This window comes from Salmo trutta, chromosome 21 (genome assembly GCF_901001165.1).
Source record: "Salmo trutta chromosome 21, fSalTru1.1, whole genome shotgun sequence".
NCBI classification, from domain to species: domain Eukaryota; kingdom Metazoa; phylum Chordata; class Actinopteri; order Salmoniformes; family Salmonidae; genus Salmo; species Salmo trutta.
Genome location: NC_042977.1, coordinates 6,121,072 through 6,143,080, shown reverse-complemented (window position 1 = coordinate 6,143,080; position 22,009 = coordinate 6,121,072). Strand labels below are relative to the sequence as shown.

Sequence of the window (22,009 nt, the reverse complement as noted above, 5' to 3'; positions counted from 1 at the left end):
CAAGAAGCCAGCTCAGGCTTTCAATCAAGTTAGAGTAGCTAGCTTGTCTTACTATCTTAGCTGGCATATCTGCTGGCAAGGTCGTTAGACTTCAGAAAAGCAAGTAATTACTACATATACTCAATAAGACTCACAGTCCTTTCAATATTTTACCTAGATTTTAGCAGAGGTGCAGAGAAGCATATTTAGTTTCTTTAAAAAATAACCATCAGTCAGGAGAATACAAGCAGCTCAACATGTATGGTAAGATATTCAACAACAACAAAAAAGTGTTTAAAAAATGCTAAATTCTCCAATTCCTAGACGAAGGAAGTAGCCCCCCTCCGGAACACCCCTAAGCCATCCTCATGTACTTTGTGCCTCCTCATATTTTTGGGCTGCATGATGCCCTTGGATTTCAGCATGATATCGATGGAAGTAATTAACAAAAAAAAACACTTACCTCGTTGGCGACCCACTTGAATCAAAATGCAACACTTCAAAATGTACACTGAACAAAAACATAAATGCAACATGCAACATTTTCAAAGATTTTCCTGAGTTACAGTTCATATAAAGAAATTAGTAAATTTAAATAAATTCATTAGGCCCTAATCTATGGATTTCACATGACTGGGAATACAGATATGCATATGTTGGGGACGGATACCAAAAAAAGTTTGTGGTGTGGATCAGAAATCGAGTCTATATCTGGTGTGATCACCATTTGTCTCACACATCTCCTTCGCATAGAGTTGATCAGGCTGTTGATTGTGGCCTGTGGAATGTTGTCCCACTTCTCTTCAATGGCTGTGCGAAGTTGCTGGATATTGACGGGAACTGGAACACTCTGTCGTACACGTCCATCCAGAGCATCCCACACATGCTCAATGGGTGACATGTCTGGTGAGTATGCAGGCCATGGAAGAACTGGAAAATGTCCAGCTTCCAGGAATTGTGTACAGATCCTTGTGACATGGGGCCATGCATTTTCATGCTGAAACATGAGGTGATGGCGGCAGATGAATGGCACAACAAAGGGTCTTAGGATCTCGTCACAGTATCTCTGTGCATTCAAATTGCCATTGATAAAATGCAATTGTGTTTGTTGCAAACCGCTCGCCCACACAACGCCATACACCCTGTCCACCATCTGCCCGCTACAGTTGAAACCAGGATTCATCTCCAGCGTGCCAGTGGCCATCAAAGGTGAGCATATGCCCACTGAATTTGGTTAGGATGCTGAACTGCAGTCAGGTCAAGACCCTGGTGAGGACAACGAGCACATAGATGAGCTTCCCTGAGATGGTTTCTGACAGTTTGTGCAGAACTTATTCGGTTGGGCAAACCCACTGTTTCTTTAGCTGTCCAGATGGCTGGTCTCAGACGATCCCGCAGGTGAAGAAGCCAGATGTGGAGGTCCTGCACCGGCCGTGGTTACACGTGGTCTGCGGTTGTGAGGCCAGTTGGACGTACTACCAAATTCTCTAAAATGACATTGGAGGCGGATATGGTAGAGAAATTCTCTGGGAACAGCTCTGGTGGACATTCCTGCAGTCAGCATGCCAATTGCACACTCTCTCAATACTTGAGACATCTTTGGCATTATGTTCTGTGTCAAATACATATTTTAGAGTGGCCTCTTGTTGTCCCCAGCACAAGGTGCACCTGTGTAATGATCATGCTGTTTAATCAGCTTCTTGATATGCCACACCTGTCAGGTGGATGGATTATCTTGGCAAAGGAGAAATGCTCACTAACAGGGATGTAAAGACATTTGTGCACACAATTTCAGAGACATAAGCTTTTTGTGCATTTTGACAATTTCTGGGATTTTTTATTTCAGCTCATGAAACATGGGACGAACACTTTACATGTTGCGTTTACATTTTTGTTCAGTATAGCCATCTGTCTTCTACAAATTTTCATCTAACCAGTGACGTACACATTATTCCCAGATTCCGTGTGTTTTTTGAGCTGTGGTAGTTTCAATCGATTAGTGATTTATTGCCACTTGACAATGTGTGTGCAGTTTGTTTATAAGGTGATTGTTGAAAAAAATATCTAAGTAATACGATGACTATTGTTGCACATGTATGTGTCAATAGTACATTTCATGTCTCTATGTTTTCAATTATCACGAACTGTTTCTGCATATTGGTTATTGATTTGGACACTTTAAAACTGTGTTTTGACATTGGGCTATTTATCAATATGTCTTGTCAACAGGAAGCAGCGACAGCATCATTTTCAACTTAAGTTTTAGGAATATACCAGAAATCACCATGCCTACGTACTCCGTTTATCGTCATCCAGTTTGATTTGCCACGGACTCATAGTTTTTTTATTTCAAACTTTGACGGTTAGTGACTGATACACATGTTCTTTTTGGGGTGTTTAGGTGATCATACAGTATGATGATGACAAGAAGAAAGTGTACCATACATCATTTATATGGCCTATCCTTAATATGAATGTCTACTTTAAATGAATAATTTTTAGGTATCTCTCCCTTAACCACTGTACACGTACTTTTGTACAGGGACAGACACATCCTTGCAAATAGAAAAGAAAACACAACTTTCAGTTTCATGTCATCATTAATAGACATTTACATATATAAAAAATAACATTTAAAATCAGTCCATTTTTGTCATTCCACAAATTTGACATGGATAAGAGCAAGGCAGATTGTCTATTTTAACATCACGACTCCCACCGAAGGTGGCGCCCCCTCCTGCTCGGGTGGCGCTCGGCGGTCGTCGTCACCGGCCTACTAGCTGCCACTGATTCCTTTTTTGTTTTCCCCCTTTCTGTTATTGTTTGCACCTGTCCGTAGTTGTGTTGATTAGCGGGGCTATATGAGCTAGCTGGCCCGCCTGCTCTTTGTGCAGGATTGTTTCTCTGTTGTTTGCTTGTGTACACGCTGATTGTGTTTTTGCGCTAGTGCGTGGTTTTTGCACCGACTGTGTTTTCCCCTGTGTTTGGGGCACTTTGTTTTGTGTGCGCTCTCATCGCTGTTTGGGGTGGCTTGTGTTTTCGCCATTTGGCTCATTAAAAGCCACTACCCTGTATCGCTGCTTCCTGCGTTTGATTCCTCTCCCACTACGCCCGAGCATTACGTGTATCTAAAACCAAAGCACTTGAACCATGATTGTTTCCTAAGAAAATATATGGATATATTTGTATGTAATATATTTTCTTTCTTCTTTATTTCTCACTCATGCTATACTATTTGCAGTTAATTATCCCAAAGCAATGTTGCAAAGCTAGCATCTAGAAATATGCTAAAATATTTGTGGTATCTTATGTTCTCTCACATTGTATTTTGAGTGGAAAGATGATATGACCTGGTGAACTTGACAAAGCACACAAATTGAAAACTGTAACAACAGCAAGCAAATCTGCAAAGGAGGCAATTTGGACCACATGATGACAACATACACATACATGTCAGCCACTGCTCTTCCTTTGCAGTGATTCAATGAGACACAGTCTTCCTACTATACACTTTTGAAATACTTGCAAATAACTCTTAATTTTTCAGTGTTTAACTTTGTGGTAGAAAGTAAACAGAATCTCAATAACGTGTATTATGACTGTGTATGTTACAACACATTCAGTGACATTTTAAGATGGAAACAGCTGTTATTAATGGACAATCCTCATTGGCTTTATAGACATGATTAGCTACTGGGGCCCAACAAGATGTGCATACTTAGAAATACCTTAATTTGTATTGAATAGAATGTCTCCTACTTTTGTTTACTGTACATTAAAGCTGACATACTGTACATACTCTTGTTCAGACAGTAAAACCAAGACTATACAACTAGGAGTGCACAACAGTGAAAATCAAGTAAATTGTGGTATGTAGTGTATTCATGTATGATAGACTATGTAGGTAATGGGACATAACATATTTAACATATTTGGAGAAGCACAATGACGAGATCTAAGCAGCAAGTAATCGGTAGAAAGCGACTTACAGTGTGTGCTCTTCAAATAATATAATGTGGTTTGTCAGTCCCACAGGATAGGATTTTTTGCAATTGTTGACACATTTACTTTCTTAGGCACAGATTGCCAAATGAATTAATGAAGGCTTCCCCTGTCTATCATCCCAAATATACACAATGGGGTACTGTAGTGCTACTTTATTTCTAGGGTTGTATTCATTCAATTGCAAATAATGAATCAATTTGAATAAGGGCTGCTTTTAAACAACAGTGTCAAATCTGGTTACCACCTACACGTACAAAACGTTCAGCTACCCAGAGGTGGATCCATATACTGTATAAAACATTCCAATTCCAAATGACTTTAGTCCAGTACTATATGTCTAACTTGTATTGTACCTCAAATTGCTTAAATTCAAGAGTGGCAAATAGCTTGTGACTGTGATAGTTGAGAAGACTAAACCGCTTGGAGTAACCCTAGATTGTAAACTGTCATGGTCAAAACATATTGATGCAGTAGTAGCTAAGATGGGGAGAAGTCTGTCTATAATAAAGCGATGCTCTGCCTTCTTAACAACACTATCAACAAGGTAGGTCCTACAGGCCCTAATTTTGTCGCAACTTGACTACTGTTCAGTCATGTGGTCAGGTGCTACAGAAGGAAAATTTGCCACAACTTAGGAAAATTGCAACTGGCTCAGAACAGGGCAGCACGGCTGACCCTTGGATGTACACAAAGAGCTAATATTAGTAATATGCAGGTCAATCTCTCCTGGCTGAAAGTGGAGGAGAGATTGACTTCATCACTACTTTTATTTATGAGAGGTATTTACATGTTGAATGCACCGAGCTGTCTGTCTAAACTACTGGCACACAGCTCAGACACCCATGCATAACCCACAAGACATGCCACCAGAGGTCTCTTCACAGTCCCCAAGTCCAGAACAGACTATGGGAGGCACACAGTACAACAGAGAGCCGTGACTACATGGAACTCTATTCCACATTTACATTTACATTTAAGTCATTTAGCAGACGCTCTTATCCAGAGCGACTTACAAATTGGTATTGACGCAAGCAGTAAAATTAGGTTTAAAAAACAGACAAAAAAACACCTTATGGAACAGCAGGGACTGTGAAGCAAAACAAACATTGGCACAGACACACACACACACACACACACACACGATAATATACGCACTATACATACACATGGATTTAGTATTATAGATATGTGGTAGTGGTGGAGAAGTGGCATGAGGGCACACAGTGTGTTTTGAATTCTGTGAATGTATTGTAATATTTTTACAATTGTATAAACTGCCTTTATTTTGCTGGATCCCAGGAAGCATAGCTGCTGCTTTGGAAGCAGCTAATGGGGATCCATAATAAATACAAATACCACCGTATTATCCATAATAAATACAAATACCACCGTATTATACATAAAGTTATAATGGTGTCACAGTCACATGCTATTTGCCGAAAGAGAGTTGGACAGGCCCCAAAAACACACACTGCAAATGATTGGTTGATTGCTCTACAATGCAAAGCTTTTCTACTCTTGTATTTAAGCAATTTGAGGTACAGTACAAGTTAAACATATTGTATTGGACTAAAGGCAATTGGAATGGGCACAGAAACCATCCTCATTGAAAACAACAATTAACTGAACGTGGCCTAGTTGACCTTTTGATGGGGGACCATTAGATTTATCAAGTTTTTGTTGCTTTTACTTCTGTCAGTGTGCATTATAGTAAGTGCTTCTCAGTGAAGCTACAAAATGAATTAAATGAATTTGCCATACTGGAGGGCCATGTAAAATCATGTCAATTGAGAACCATGTAGTGTACATTTTACCCACTCTTGAATGAAAAATGTACCATAGTAATAATAAATATGTAACATTCAAAAGACTACTGCAATGATACGCCTAACCGTGGGAACTAGACTGAATGGTAAATGTTTGTCTATGACTATGTTGTATATATGTATCAGTACAATGTGATAAGATGTATACTACATCTGTACTGATCCTATCGTAATAAAGTGCTTCTTCTTAGGTCATGACCTCAGCGGATGTAGTTTCTGCTAAATGCCCAATTCCGATGCACACTTTGAGCAGAAGGTGGAGACTTGGAATTGGGTTCTAGTCTTTGACACATAGCAATTCAAACTCCCACCTGACATTAAAACACACCCCAAAGATACCTAAAAACAGGAATTGACATTGTAACTCAAATTATTTCCAAGGACAAATCCACCTTCCAAAAAGCAATGTAGTGAAAATAGACAAAAAACATTATTTGGGAGTTGGGATCCTAAAAAGCTTTCAAAACAATTAGATATAAAATGAGGAAAACATTTCAAACCATCAGTGGTGCGTTATAAAATATCAGGTGAACAAACAAAGGATTTGGTGGGTTTGGAGCAACTTCCTGGAGTATACTGTAGGGCTAAGGTGTATATTGGTTGGCAGAATGTCCATCACGTTGGCACCATCTCTGTGTACTCATCCTGGCCCTCCCTCTCATCAAACTTAGGTTCTGCGTCATCTGCATCCAACTAAGACACAAAGAAAGAGCCGGAGTAAAAGTCAAGGGTCAAGGTTATTGCCAGGGTTCAGCTGCATAGGATACCAGACTTTCCGACAGATTATTTCCCAGACAAAGGCCCCCGAAGCAACATCCCACTGTAAACTAAAACCAATAAAAACCCAACTCCTTTAGGCGGTGGCAACAGTGCTAGACGGAGTGTGTGGTTAGACTTACACACTGCATCTCACGCGTGGTGAAGATGCGGGGCAATAGGAACCATTTGATGGGCACGGTGAGGATGAGGACGAAGGGGAAGGCCAGCGAAGCCACGGTGGACATGACTGTCCACAGCGCCGCCAGACACACCAGCTGGATCCCCGTGAACAGATGCATGCGCAGGGTCCTCACCTGGAACACACACATATTAGAGTAGCAGTTCTAGTCAGAGTCAATAGTTGGCTTTCAAAGCCCTTCAGATCCTAAGGACACTTTTACAAGATAGAACCAGTGTTGTTATAAAAGTTTGATCAGCTACTCTGCAGCACAGGATTTTCAGGTGGGGTTGGGGTTTGGGTAGTACTGACATTGTGGACGTATGTGTGGTCGAGGTTTGGGCAATACACTGACCTTGCAGACATAGGTGTGGTAGGGATTCAAGCAGTGCTGACCTTGCAGCCCTAGGTATGGTTGGGATTTGGGCGGTACTGACCTTGCAAACATAGATGTTGTTGTGGTTTAGTGGTACTGACCTTCCGGACATAAGTGTGGTCAGGATGATACTTGGGAGGCATCAAAAGCAGCAGCATGCGCTCGGTGAGCTGGATACCGTTGAGGGACATGACGCCCATGTAGAGGAAGATCCCAAAGAGCACAGCGATGGGGATCTGACGCAGGAGATCTCCGATCACAATGGACAAACCTAGCCAGGGGAACAGACGTGAGAAGAACATTTTTCCTAGGAAATGAACACACCATTTATTTGAAGCATGTGTCTGGATCTCAACAAAAAAAATACATTTTAAAAAATCACATGAAAAAAAACGTGGTTTTCCAAGATGTATAAGCATGTGAACAAATCACTTGTGAAAAATAAAACAATTGTCGTTGACATTTTCATATTTTCAGACAAGTGAAGTTTCACAAGTACATTTTCTAAGTGTTTTTTTTTTTGCCTGTAGAATTTACACAACTTCAAGTTACATCTGGTTTCCCATCCATGAACTGGCTAGACCCAACCCTGCTTATCTTCAGAGACAAACCAGCAGTGGGCTGCAGAGTGCTCTGTTGCTTGAATGAATGTGCCAAATCTTGCAACTAGAAAAAGGCCATAACATAAACAAAGATTGCAGAAAAGAGGGAGACATTTTGTTTAGTCATGTTATCATAAAAAATATTTCAGTGCAAACATTTTTTTGCATACATTTACAATTAATTTGTTCTCGCATTGCAAAATAATTTCCTTGCAATATTTTGTTTTGCTGTCAATACTTTTGGGTATATGTTTTGCTTTCAATATTGTTTGCAATACTAAGAATTTGGTTCTCGACATCAGAAGTTTTGCTTAATATTAATGGCAGAAAAGCATCTCACTCACTAGAGGATGGCACCATATAATAACAATATGACACTATTTAAGGTGTTTAGAGTTTAGTGGCAATCCTTAATTGAAACTTGAACAAAGTGTTCTCCTTGCCCAGTGGTGACCCGTCATTCATGGCAGGTGGGGTAGAGACCTGTTTTTTTGTTGTTGTCTGTTATATTGGCATTAATACGTGTCACATATCACTTGGCAACAATGTAAAAAAAATAATTGAGTTAATAAAGTCGCATACAAACATGGTCTCTTTTTCACTTTCTTGAGTAAGGCAGCTCCAAAATGCAGGTGTTTCAGCCTAGCTCAGTGCTATCTGTGGTGCTGGGGCAGCCAGTTGAAAATACAGTGCGTAGGGGTTGGTAATGTTCTCTAGTTGCACCATGATTGGCTCAGTTTCCTGTCACTTATGGGGACACTAAGTCACCGCAAAATCTACAGGGAAAGCTTGAAAATTCAACCCCCTTGGGTGCTGCCATAAAGTTACATTAGAAGTGCCCATCTAAGAAGGCTCATGGTCATTGGACACGGATAAAATTATGTCAAATCACATTATATCTACCATAGCTTTGATTGGACTGATCATGTCAACATCATACTTTCAAAATCTTAGCTAGCAAGCTACACAAGCAGTCATCATCATGAATCAAGTCGACAATCTACTGGCAAATCCTTTTCAAGAAATTATAGATAAACGTATCAGCGCTCATCAGCCATTGGGCATAAACATTACACAACATTACACAAGTTGGACATCGTAAATTCAACAATGAGTGGTTTGGAAGGAATTAGTGGCTAACTGCAAGCGTTGGAAAGCAATCACTAGCCTGCTATTCAGTGGAGAGGGTGTGTAGTCCAAATCTGGTATTATGACTTGCTCTTTTGGGTGAGGTGTAGTCCAAGTCTGGTATTATGACTTGCTCTTTTGGGTGAGGATCATAGGCACCAGACCCCCCCCCCCCCCCCCTCCCACCACAGTTTTATGATGTTGTAAATAACTGCAGGAACTCTCTCTCTCTCCCACACAATGAAAGGGAAGTTAAAAATCCCTTCTTTACAACAGAGAGAAATTTTGTAGTACTGTGACATCCAAGATTGGATAATGAAACAATATTTCTGTAATCCAAGCAGTTGGAAGGGTCCGTGGGTACTTAAAGAACAATCATGTCAAATTCATTACTAATTGGTGATGTAACTAAGAACAGTAGAACAACATAACTGTATCTTTGAATGTTTATATTTTCCAGTGATCAGATTCACATCTAGATGTTGTGGAACTTATATGATTAACTATGAAACTATTTGTGAGAAGATGTAATGTGACGTTAGCCTTCTAAATGAGAGAATTGTTTTTCATATGAAGTCTTAACAAGTCAGTGACCACACCCACGTGAGCACAAACATGTCGGCATCATGGAACGCCCCTTTTTCCAGAGTGCATAAAAGGACCAGTGACAAAATGTACATTAGACCAGAGAACGTGAGGACGAGCCCCTTGGGTGCTGAAATGGTGAATTGCTGAAATGGTTAAGAAATTCTAATCTCTAGAGATCAGTACATTGCCGGGTTGCTATGGGCGTGTAAAATGGTTCTAGCTCTACATTAGACAGCGTGAGCTGGAAGGTACGAAATGGTTAGACACTCTGAAATTTTCAACAGAGAAGAAGAAAATCTCTATAGACCAGTCAGCGTGAAGCAGTGGCTACATGGATGAGAAATGGTTTAAAACTAGAGACCAAGCAGGGGGACAGTGTGAACCACACGTCATGAATGGTTAGACTCTACAAGACCAGTACACGGACAGCGTGAGCTGAAAGGTACAAAATGGTTAGAAACTCTGAAACTTTCTCGAGTGAAGAAGATGAAGACTACACAGGAACATTCAGTCTGCAGCTGTTTAAGTAATTTAGTCTAGTAAATTTGACCGAGAACCACCGGGTGGTACTCTGAAAGATTCAAACTAAAGAACATTTCCCTATCAAACAACCCTTTATAACAGAGCTACAACTACGAAAGACTTTGATCTCTGGTGAACAAACCAGAGACTTTGTCGAATTACTCCCCAGACGGACTAGCGATTTCAACAGAGACACCAAAGACATACTCACGTCAATATGTACATTGCAATTCTTTCATGTGCAAAGTATTCGCATTTCCATGAGCATAGATCTCAGCTGTATGTACGTTAGCGAAGTCCTTTGTCTTTTTCTCCCGCTCTTTCTTACATGCCCCTCCCTTTCCCTCTCTTTTGAATCCCCCATTTTGTGTAACAAGCCGTCATATCGGTTTAGTCCACTAGGGACTTTTCATTGCATTATGTAGTTATCAATGTCTCAACTATTCTGTTTGTGTGTTTATGTAATTCTGTGTGATTATTTAGTTAGTAAATAAATAATTAAGCCAATTTGTATATCGCTGATTCATCATTTATTCTAGGGTTTGTGCAGATATCCAAAGATTTTGCGACATTCAGAATGAGACTGAAGGTAAATTCATTAATGACTGATGGAATCTTTATATCTTTAAGAGTTAATTCGGAAAACGGTAATTCGTTAAATCAACTTTTTCCGTGGTGCCCAAGATTGCTAATGAGTTAATTGTTACAGGATTAATTGAATCATTGTAATAATTAAACATAGTTAATTTATTTGATAAAGAAATTGTCATCACATTAAGGATAGTAAAGACACAACACTGGGTTTAAGGGTCTCTTTTCCAAGCTTAAAAAGGATAAACATTCACATACAACACCATGGGCCTGAAAGGTTTTATACATTGGCCATGCTGTCAATCCAGCATGATTTCTGCCGTGTTCAAAAGAACTGTCACGGTTGTCGTCGGTTAAGGAGGACCAAAACGCAGCAGGTATGTGTATGCTCATCTTGATGATTATTTATTTTCAAAATGAATACCAAAAATAACAAAACACGAGAACTAACGAACGAACAACAACAAACAGTTTGGCAAAGCATAAGGCTCAACACAGAACAATCACCCACGAATCACAAACTCAAACACACCCCAATATATGGGACTCTCAATCAAAGGCAAAGAGAAAACACCTGCCTTCAATTGAGAGTCCCAACCCCAATTAATCACCCATAGACATACACTCACTAGACTCCACATAGACATACATAAACCTAGACCATAAACCAAAACCCCGGAAATACTAAATCAAACACCCTTTAAACAAACACACCACCCTGAACCACATAAAACAAATACCCTCTGCCACGTCCTGACCAAACTACAATACTAATTAACCCTTATACTGGCCAGGACGTGACAGTACCCCCCCTTAAAGGTGCTAACCCCGGAAGCACCTTTAAAACAAAAAACAAAACAAAAACAACAACCCCAAACAAAACAAAAATTCCCCTCTACTAAAGGGAGGGAAGGGAGGGTGGCTGCCGTCAACGACGGCACTGTGCTACACCCCCACTCCCCAACCCACCTATATCAGGAGGTGGCTCCGGTTCTGGCCGTTCCGGGCAGTCGGGCCACTCTGGCAGTTCGGGGCAGTCTGGCCAGTCTGGCAGCTCGGGGCAGTCTGACCAGTCTGGCAGCTCGGGGCAGTCTGATCAGTCTGGCAGCTCGGGGCAGTCTGACCAGTCTGGCAGCTCGGGGCAGTCTGACCAGTCTGGCAGCTCGGGGCAGTCTGACCAGTCTGGCAGCTCAGGACAGTCTGGGCAGTCTGGCAGCTCGGGACAGTCTAGGGAATTCTGGCAGCTCGAGACAGTCTAGGGAATTCTGGCAGCTCGAGACAGTCTGGGCAGTCTGGCCACTCCGGCAGTTCAGGGCAGTCTGGCCACTCCGGCAGTTCAGGGCAGTCTGGCCACTCCGGCAGTTCAGGGCAGTCTGGCCACTCCGGCAGTTCAGGGCAGTCTGGCCACTCCGGCAGTTCAGGGCAGTCTGGCCACTCCGGCAGTTCAGGGCAGTCTGGCCACTCCGGCAGTTCAGCGCAGTCTGGCCACTCCGGCAGTTCAGCGCAGTCTGGCCACTCCGGCGACTGTTGACTGGCGGGCAGCTCCGACGACTGTTGACTGGCGGGCAGCTCCGACGACTGTTGACTGGCGGGCAGCTCCGATGACTGTTGACTGGCGGGCAGCTCCGATGACTGTTGACTGGCGGGCAGCTCCGACGACTGTTGACTGGCGGGCAGCTCCGACGACTGTTGACTGGCGGGCAGCTCCGACAACCGTTGACTGGCGGGCAGCTCTGATGACTGTTGACTGGCGAGGCTGGGTTTACGCACTTGAAGGCTAGTGCGGGGAGCGGGAACAGGACGAGTCGGACTGGGTTGACGCACTTCCGGGTCCGCACGAGAGACAGGAGCTGGAAACCCAGGGCTATGGAGGCGCACAGTCGGTCTAGATCTTACCTCCTGCACAACCCGCCTTGGCTGGATGGAACTAGTAGCCCTGTACAAGCGGGGTGCTCGTACAGGGCAGACTGGGCTGTGCAGGGGCCTGATGGTAGCCGTGCGTAGAGCGGGAGTTGGGTAGCCTGGTCCTCGGAGGCGTACCGGCGACCAGATGCGCTGCGCAGGCATCCTCCTACCAGGCTGGATGCCCGCTCTAGCACGGCACCTGCGAGGGGCTGGAATAACTCGCACCGGACTGTGCGTGCGTATGGGTGAGATAGTGCGCTCCTCAGCGAAACATAGCGCTCTCCACCCCATACGCTCCTCCATATAACCACGGGTAGCTGGCTTCCGGCTCTTCCTACGCCTAGCCAAACTACCCGTGTGCCCCCCCAAAACAATTTATTGGGGGTGCCTCTCGTGCTTCTCCCTCAGCGCGTCCATGGCCTCGTACCTCCGCCTCTCTGCCTTGGCTGCCTCAATTTCCCACTGCGGGCGGCGATAATCCCCAGCCTGGTGCCAAGGTCCGGCCCCGTCCAGAACTTCCTCCCAGGTCCACTTCTCCCGCCAGTCCAACTCGAAGTCCCTCTGTTCCTTCCTCTGCTGCTTGGTCCATAGTTGGTGGGTGATTCTGTCACGGTTGTCGTCGGTTAAGGAGGACCAAAACGCAGCAGGTATGTGTATGCTCATCTTGATGATTATTTATTTTCAAAATGAATACCAAAAATAACAAAACACGAGAACTAGCAGCAACAACAACAACAACAACAACAACAACAACAACAAGTCTGGCAAAGCATAAGGCTCAACACAGAACAATCACCCACGAATCACAAACTCAAACACACCCCAATATATGCGACTCTCAATCAAAGGCAAAGAGAAAACACCTGCCTTCAATTGAGAGTCCCAACCCCAATTAATCACCCATAGACATACACTCACTAGACTCCACATAGACATACATAAACCTAGACCATAAACCAAAACCCCGGAAATACTAAATCAAACACCCTTTAAACAAACACACCACCCTGAACCACATAAAACAAATACCCTCTGCCACGTCCTGACCAAACTACAATACTAATTAACCCTTATACTGGCCAGGACGTGACAAGAACTGGAAACTCGGAACTAGGAAATCTCAGACTTCAGTGAGAAAAACGAGCTCCGACTGGGAAAACACATTTTGAACGGTCATCCAACTCGGAATTCCAACTCTGGCCTCTTTCTAGAGCTCTGACCTGAAGATCACTGACGTCATGATTCAACCTTGTTTTTTTCAGAATTCCCAGTTGTCTTGAAAGCACCATCAATCCAGAGAATGCCAGACTTTGATGACAAAGTTTGATGACAAAATTTGCCAACAAGAAGGACCGCCACGTCACCTTCCTGTTCAAGTGAGCACAGAACAGCAAGGTGAGTCCAAAAATGTATGCTGCTGCATAAATTATGTAATATGCTAGGGAGATATGTATACTGTAGCTAAGAAAGTAATGCTAAGTGTATGTTGTGTAGCAAGCTGTTACTAGCCCATGTGCCTCACCCTAATAATTTGGTCCCTTTCCCCCTCATAACTTAGCCTACTATTCTGACTTGGTGGTGCACATGTAGCCTATAGCCTGTGTGATGGAACATTTTATGTTGGTGCTTTTCTAATAACCAATTTCTGTGTTCATGCAAGTGACTGATTGAACAAGTCCTCACTATCAGTATCTGCAATTTGACACTACTCGCATAACCTTGTTTTGAGAAAGTGATATCTCAGTTTCAAAGTTTCAGCTTAGAGAGAAGAAGCCTCGTGAGGTATTGGTCTGTCACATGCATGACCCAGTATTGGTCGGTCACACGAATAAAGAAAACGTTAATGATGAATTAATTATGAATGATGAATAAGCTAAATCATTCAAATATAACTTGTCATATATATATATATATATATATGAGAACTAACGGGACTGCCCCGGGTGAAGGTCCTGATCGACATGTATACTTGGTGCATTGAGTTGGTTGGAACCTCTCCAGCTCACTGATAATAAAGAATGATTCATTTAAGATTGATTTTGAGTGTCCCTGTGTAGAATTTCCACGACACCTGTTTTAGAAAATGTCATCATCAAATATTGTAAGAGCTTCCATTGTCTGCTTATATGCCCCTGTTATTTATCCTACAGTTCTGACTTGGTGTACAGGGAGAATAATGTAAGAACGGCCCATGTTCTGAATTCTGTCGCTGTACATTTCAAAAGTGTTGAACAAATAGTTAAATTGACTACGTCTGTCTTAGCTCGCTAATTAACGTCTTAATCTAAATTATGGATAGCCTCTTATCCGCTCATCGTTCCTTTATGCTGTCGTGTCTCTAGTATGATTAAATGAGATGACATGCTATTTTCAAATCGGTTACCTAACATTTCATTATTTGATTAAATGAATCAGGCAATAACTAGCTCATTAGGAATCCGGGAAGGAACCACGGAAGCATTAGTTTATATAGAGCGGCTATCTCCCGAATCCACTCTTAAAAATCTGAAGATCTTTTATATCAATAGCTGTCACGTCCTGACCAGTAATAGGGGTTATTTGTTATTGTAGTTTGGTCAGGACGTGGCAGGGGGTGTTTGTTTCATGTGGTTTGGGCTATGTATTTAGGTAGAGGGGTATTTGTTTTATATGGTTCGGGGTGTGTGTGTATGTAGAGGGGTGTTGGATTTATGTGTTCCGGGGTTTTTGGTTTATGTTCTTGTTTTGTATTCTAGGGTTTCTATGTTGTGTATTTCTTTGTTGGCCTGGTGTGGCTCTCAATCAGGAACAGCTGTACATCGTTGTTTCTGATTGAGAGCCATACTTAGGGAACCTGTTTTCCACCTGTCCCTTTGTGGGAGATTGTTTTTGCACTGCTTTTTGTTTAGCCTGCAAAACTGTTGAACTGTTGTGTTTTCTTGTTTTTTCGTGTTCTCTTTAATAAATAATAATGATGAGCACGCAACCCGCTGCATCTTGGTCCACTTTACCATACGACAACCATGACAATAGCAGTCAATCATGAATTATTCTTTACCTTCTATCAGTCTCATCTGAACGTCATAATATTCTTGGTTATCTGCACAAACCCAAGTGTAAATTAGGAATCAGGAATATACAAACTGGCTTAATTCATTATTTACTAACTAAATAATCACAGAAATACATCACAAACAAACAGTAGATATTGGTTACTAACAATGGTAGAAAAGTCCCTAGTGGGCTAAGCCAATATGACGGCTTGGTAGACAAAGGGAAGGGTGTGGGACTGAGAAAGACTGGGAAAGACAAATGGATTCATTACACACAGTCTATAATTATATTAATTGAAATGCTAATCGTTTGTACATGAACGGCCGCTCATTCGAGAGTAATTGCAAAGTATATGCAGTTGAAGTCGGAAGTTTACATACACCTTAGCCAAATACATTTAAACTCAGTTTTTCACACTTCCTGACATTTAATCCTAGTACAAAATTCCCTGTCTTAGGTCAGTTAGGATCACCACTTCATTTTAAGAGTGTGAAATGTCAGAATAATAGTAGAGAGAATGATTTATTTCAGCTTTTATTTCTTTCATCACATTCCCAGTGGGTCAGAAGTTTACATACACTCAATTAGTATTTGGTAGCATTGCCATTAAATTGTTTAACTTAGGTCAAACTTTTCGGGAAGCCTTCCACAAGCTTCTCACAATAAATTGGGTGAATTTTGGCCTATTCCTCCTGACAGAGCTGGTGTAACTGAGTCAGGTTTGTAGGCCTCCTTGCTCGCACACGCTTTTTCAGTTCTGCCCACAAATCTTCTATTGGATTGAGGTCAGGGCTTGGTGATGGCCACTCCAATACCTTGACTTTGTTGTCCTTAAGCCATTTTGCCACAACTTTGGAAGTATGCTTGGGGTCATTGTCCATTTGGGAGACCCATTTGCGACCAAGCTTTAACTTCCTGACTGATGTCTTGAGATGTTGCTTCAATATATCCACATCATTTTCCATTCTCATGATGACATCTATTTTGTGAAGTGCACCACTCCCTCCTGCAGCAAAGTACCCCCACAGCATGATGCTACCACCCCTGTGCTTCACGGTTAGGATGGTGTTCTTTGGCTTGCAATCCTCCCCCTTCTTCCTCCAAACATAACGATGGTCATTATGGCCAAACAGTTCTATTTTTTGTTTCATCAGACCAGAGGAGCATTTCTCCAAAAAGTACAATCTTTGTCCCCATGTGCAGTTGCAAACCGTAGTCTGGCTTTTTTATGGCGGTTTTGGAGCAGTGTCTTCTTCCTTGCTGAGCGGCCTTTCAGGTTATGTTGATATTGGTCTTGTTTTACTGTGGATATAGATACTTTTGTACCTGTTTCCTCCAGCATCTTCACAAGGCCCTTTGCTGTTGTTCTGGGATGGATTTGCACTTTTCGCACCAAAGTACGTTCATCTCTGGGAGACAGAACGCGTCTCCTTCCTGAGCGGTATGACGGCTGCATGGTCCCATGGTGTTTATACTGGCGTACTATTGTTTGTACAGATGAACGTGGTACCTTCTGGCATTTCGAAATTTCTCCCAAGGATGAACCAGACTTGTGGAGGTCTACAATTTTTTTCTGAGGTCTTGGCAGATTTCTTTTGATTTTCCCATGATGTCAAGCAAAGAGGCACTGAGTTTGAAGTTAGGCCTTGAAATGCATCCACAGGTACACCTCCAATTGACTCAAATTATGTCAATTAGCCTATCAGAAGCTTCTAAAGCTATGACATCATTCTCTGGAATTTTCAAAGCTTTTTAAAGGCACAGTCAACTAAGTGTATGTAAAATTCTGACCCACTGGAATTGTTATACAGTGTATTATAAGTGAAATAATCTGTCTGTAAACAATTGTTGGAAAAATTACTTGTGTCATGCACAAAGTAGATGTCCTAACCGACTTGCCAAAACTATAGTTTGTTTACAAGAAGTTTGTGGAGTGGTTGAAAAACGAGTGTTAATGTCTCCAACCTAAGTGTATGTAAACTTCCAACTTCAACTGTATATTTATGCCCGTATGTCGTTGTTCTCTGTTGGAATCCTCGAACGTCCTGTAGGTGGTTAGAATGGATACTTCAGAGCAGAATAGAATAGATGCTTTGGTGGTTGTCTGTATTCTCGTCCTAGGTTTACGTAATTTCTAGCTGCAGACTAGTAATTTGTGTCTAAGATTCACTCTTATTCTGTAGGGATCGATAGTCTCAGAGTTGAACCATTTCCAGCCGTGTAGCCAATGCTCCACGTGTGTCACAGTTGTCGCCGGTGAATGAGGACCAAAATGCAGCAGGTACGTGTATGCTCATTTTTAGATTTATTAACTTTCAAAATAATACTCCATAACAAACAAACCACGAAAACGAACGAACAACAAAACAGTCTGGCCAAGCTAAGCTTAACACAGAACAATCACCCACAACATCAAACACAAACACACCCTCATATATGGGACTCTCAATCAAAGGCAGATAGACAACACCTGCCTTCAACTGAGAGTCCCAACCCCAATTAACCAGACATAGAAACAGACATACTAGACTAGACATAGAATACCAGAACACCAAACAGTACCCAAAAACCCCGGAATACTTAAACCAAATGCCCTTTAACAAAAACACACCACCCCGAACCACATAAAACAAATACCCTCTGTCACGTCCTGACCAAACTACAATACTAATTAACCCTATACTGGCCAGGACGTGACAACGTGGTATAGTCTTGTCCTTTGGTAGAGTTGTAGTTTAAACCACTTCACACACCAGCATCACCCGGCATGTTTTGGTCTTAGAAATTTCCTGTCCTTAATGAGATCACCAAATGAACTCAACATAGCTATCCCTTAAGTGTCCACGGATCACTCCCACATTCTCAAAACTAGAACAAATGTTTAATTCTCCCATTTTGGGGATTTAGGAGTTTGGCTAAGTGAAGTCCTTCGTTCTCTCTCTCTGAATACTGCATGGTAGGTTCTACCCTGTATTTATGACCTGAGGTGCTAAACCTGGTTAAGGAGAGAGAGTGAGGGGGGGAGAAGCCACGATCTACACCCAGAAAGGGCCACGTCATGACAGCGTTGTAGTTTGTACATCTAATTGTCAGCTATGTTTGTTGAAAAGGCAATAAATGAGACTGCTGGATAGCCAGGTGTAGCTGTGGTAAGGATTCACTTCATAGTGCTAAAAAGAAAGCTCTGCTGTTGGGACAGCTTTATGTAGGCTCCAACAGTGATTGTGATTGAAAACATGTTATTCTACTCACGTGAAAATATGGTCTCACGTGAAATCTTAACCCAACATGTGAAAACAACTATTTCACATGTGAAAATGTGATTTTTGGGAGAAAAAAATGTGCGACCCTACTCTCGATTTAGTCCTGGGCGCTAAGTTAGAGGGATCATGCCTACCGACAAACAGAGCTACGAGGAAGCCCGTCACCCTCTGCTCTTTCACTTCATGGATACGGGGCTTGTCGCCGGGGGCCACCGCCTTGCTCATGACGGTAAGGGCGTTTGCGTGAGTAACAGAACGCACGGTGGCGGCGGCCAACCAGGGCAGACCGAACAGGGCCGAAACCCCACCTATGGCCACGATGATGAACAGGTCCAGGTGGAAGCCGGAGCCCTTCAACAGCATCCGTTCCTTCTTACTGACTATCAGCCTGATGGAAGGAGATAGACCAAAGAGAGAAAGAGTGTATAAAAAGAGAGGAACATGGAGGGAGAGGGATTGAGTGAAGGAGAGAAAGAGTGAGGGGGTAGGGAGAGAGATGACTTGAATTACTCTATAATATGTAAGATGAGGGTGCAGAGGTAACGGGTTGTATTACTCTATAATATGTAAGATGAGGGTGCAGAGGTAACGGGTTGTATTACTCTATAATATGTAAGATGAGGGTGCAGAGGTAACGGGTTGTATTACTCTATAATATGTAAGATGAGGGTGCAGAGGTAACGGGTTGTATTACTCTATAATATGTAAGATGAGGGTGCAGAGGTAACGGGTTGTATTACTCTATAATATGTTAGATGAGGGTGCAGAGGTAACGGGTTGTATTACTCTATAATATGTTAGATGAGGGTGCAGAGGTAACGGGTTGTATTACTCTATAATATGTAAGATGAGGGTGCAGAGGTAACGGGTTGTATTACTCTATAATATGTTAGATGAGGGTGCAGAGGTAACGGGTTGTATTACTCTATAATATGTAAGATGAGGGTGCAGAGGTAACGGGTTGTATTACTCTATAATATGTAAGATGAGGGTGCAGAGGTAACGGGTTGTATTACTCTATAATATGTTAGATGAGGGTGCAGAGGTAACGGGTTGTATTACTCTATAATATGTAAGATGAGGGTGCAGAGGTAACGGGTTGTATTACTCTATAATATGTTAGATGAGGGTGCAGAGGTAACGGGTTGTATTACTCTATAATATGTTAGATGAGGGTGCAGAGGTAACGGGTTGTATTACTCTATAATATGTAAGATGAGGGTGCAGAGGTAACGGGTTGAATTACTCTATAATATGTTAGATGAGGGTGCAGAGGTAACGGGTTGTATTACTCTATAATATGTTAGATGAGGGTGCAGAGGTAACGGGTTGTATTACTCTATAATATGTTAGATGAGGGTGCAGAGGTAACGGGTTGTATTACTCTATAATATGTTAGATGAGGGTGCAGAGGTAACGGGTTGTATTACTCTATAATATGTTAGATGAGGGTGCAGAGGTAACGGGTTGTATTACTCTATAATATGTAAGATGAGGGTGCAGAGGTAACGGGTTGAATTACTCTATAATATGTAAGATGAGGGTGCAGAGGTAACGGGTTGTATTACTCTATAATATGTAAGATGAGGGTGCAGAGGTAACGGGTTGTATTACTCTATAATATGTTAGATGAGGGTGCAGAGGTAACGGGTTGTATTACTCTATAATATGTAAGATGAGGGTGCAGAGGTAACGGGTTGTATTACTCTATAATATGTAAGATGAGGGTGCAGAGGTAACGGGTTGTATTACTCTATAATATGTTAGATGAGGGTGCAGAGGTAACGGGTTGTATTACTCTATAATATGTAAGATGAGGGTGCAGAGGTAACGGGTTGTATTACTCTATAATATGTTAGATGAGGGTGCAGAGGTAACGGGTTGAATTACTCTATAATATGTAAGATGAGGGTGCAGAGGTAACGGGTTGTATTACTCTATAATATGTAAGATGAGGGTGCAGAGGTAACGGGTTGTATTACTCTATAATATGTAAGATGAGGGTGCAGAGGTAACGGGTTGTATTACTCTATAATATGTAAGATGAGGGTGCAGAGGTAACGGGTTGTATTACTCTATAATATGTTAGATGAGGGTGCAGAGGTAACGGGTTGTATTACTCTATAATATGTTAGATGAGGGTGCAGAGGTAACAGGTTGTATTACTCTATAATATGTAAGATGAGGGTGCAGAGGTAACGGGTTGTATTACTCTATAATATGTTAGATGAGGGTGCAGAGGTAACGGGTTGTATTACTCTATAATATGTAAGATGAGGGTGCAGAGGTAACGGGTTGTATTACTCTATAATATGTTAGATGAGGGTGCAGAGGTAACAGGTTGTATTACTCTATAATATGTTAGATGAGGGTGCAGAGGTAACGGGTTGTATTACTCTATAATATGTTAGATGAGGGTGCAGAGGTAACGGGTTGTATTACTCTATAATATGTTAGATGAGGGTGCAGAGGTAACGGGTTGTATTACTCTATAATATGTAAGATGAGGGTGCAGAGGTAACGGGTTGTATTACTCTATAATATGTAAGATGAGGGTGCAGAGGTAACGGGTTGTATTACTCTATAATATGTAAGATGAGGGTGCAGAGGTAACGGGTTGTATTACTCTATAATATGTAAGATGAGGGTGCAGAGGTAACGGGTTGTATTACTCTATAATATGTTAGATGAGGGTGCAGAGGTAACGGGTTGTATTACTCTATAATATGTTAGATGAGGGTGCAGAGGTAACGGGTTGTATTACTCTATAATATGTTAGATGAGGGTGCAGAGGTAACGGGTTGTATTACTCTATAATATGTTAGATGAGGGTGCAGAGGTAACGGGTTGTATTACTCTATAATATGTAAGATGAGGGTGCAGAGGTAACGGGTTGTATTACTCTATAATATGTAAGATGAGGGTGCAGAGGTAACGGGTTGTATTACTCTATAATATGTTAGATGAGGGTGCAGAGGTAACGGGTTGTATTACTCTATAATATGTAAGATGAGGGTGCAGAGGTAACGGGTTGTATTACTCTATAATATGTTAGATGAGGGTGCAGAGGTAACGGGTTGTATTACTCTATAATATGTTAGATGAGGGTGCAGAGGTAACGGGTTGTATTACTCTATAATATGTAAGATGAGGGTGCAGAGGTAACGGGTTGTATTACTCTATAATATGTTAGATGAGGGTGCAGAGGTAACAGGTTGTATTACTCTATAATATGTTAGATGAGGGTGCAGAGG

At 42.0% G+C, this 22,009-nt stretch overlaps 1 protein-coding gene across 2 annotated transcripts in view; it reads right to left on the bottom strand.

Annotated features, from left to right (window-relative positions):
• Positions 1 to 5,462: 5,462 nt before the first annotated feature.
• Positions 5,463 to 22,009, bottom strand: part of LOC115156571 (anion exchange protein 2) — a 59,948-nt gene continuing 43,401 nt past the window's right edge. For both annotated transcript variants that reach the window (XM_029704033.1, XM_029704034.1), the window contains 4 exons: positions 18,890 to 19,143; positions 7,225 to 7,394; positions 6,710 to 6,883; positions 5,463 to 6,503 (listed from right to left, as the gene is read on the bottom strand). In XM_029704033.1, coding sequence (XP_029559893.1) covers positions 6,426 to 6,503; positions 6,710 to 6,883; positions 7,225 to 7,394; positions 18,890 to 19,143 — 676 coding nt within the window. In that variant the 3' untranslated portion in view covers positions 5,463 to 6,425. The remainder of the gene's footprint in view (positions 6,504 to 6,709; positions 6,884 to 7,224; positions 7,395 to 18,889; positions 19,144 to 22,009) is intronic.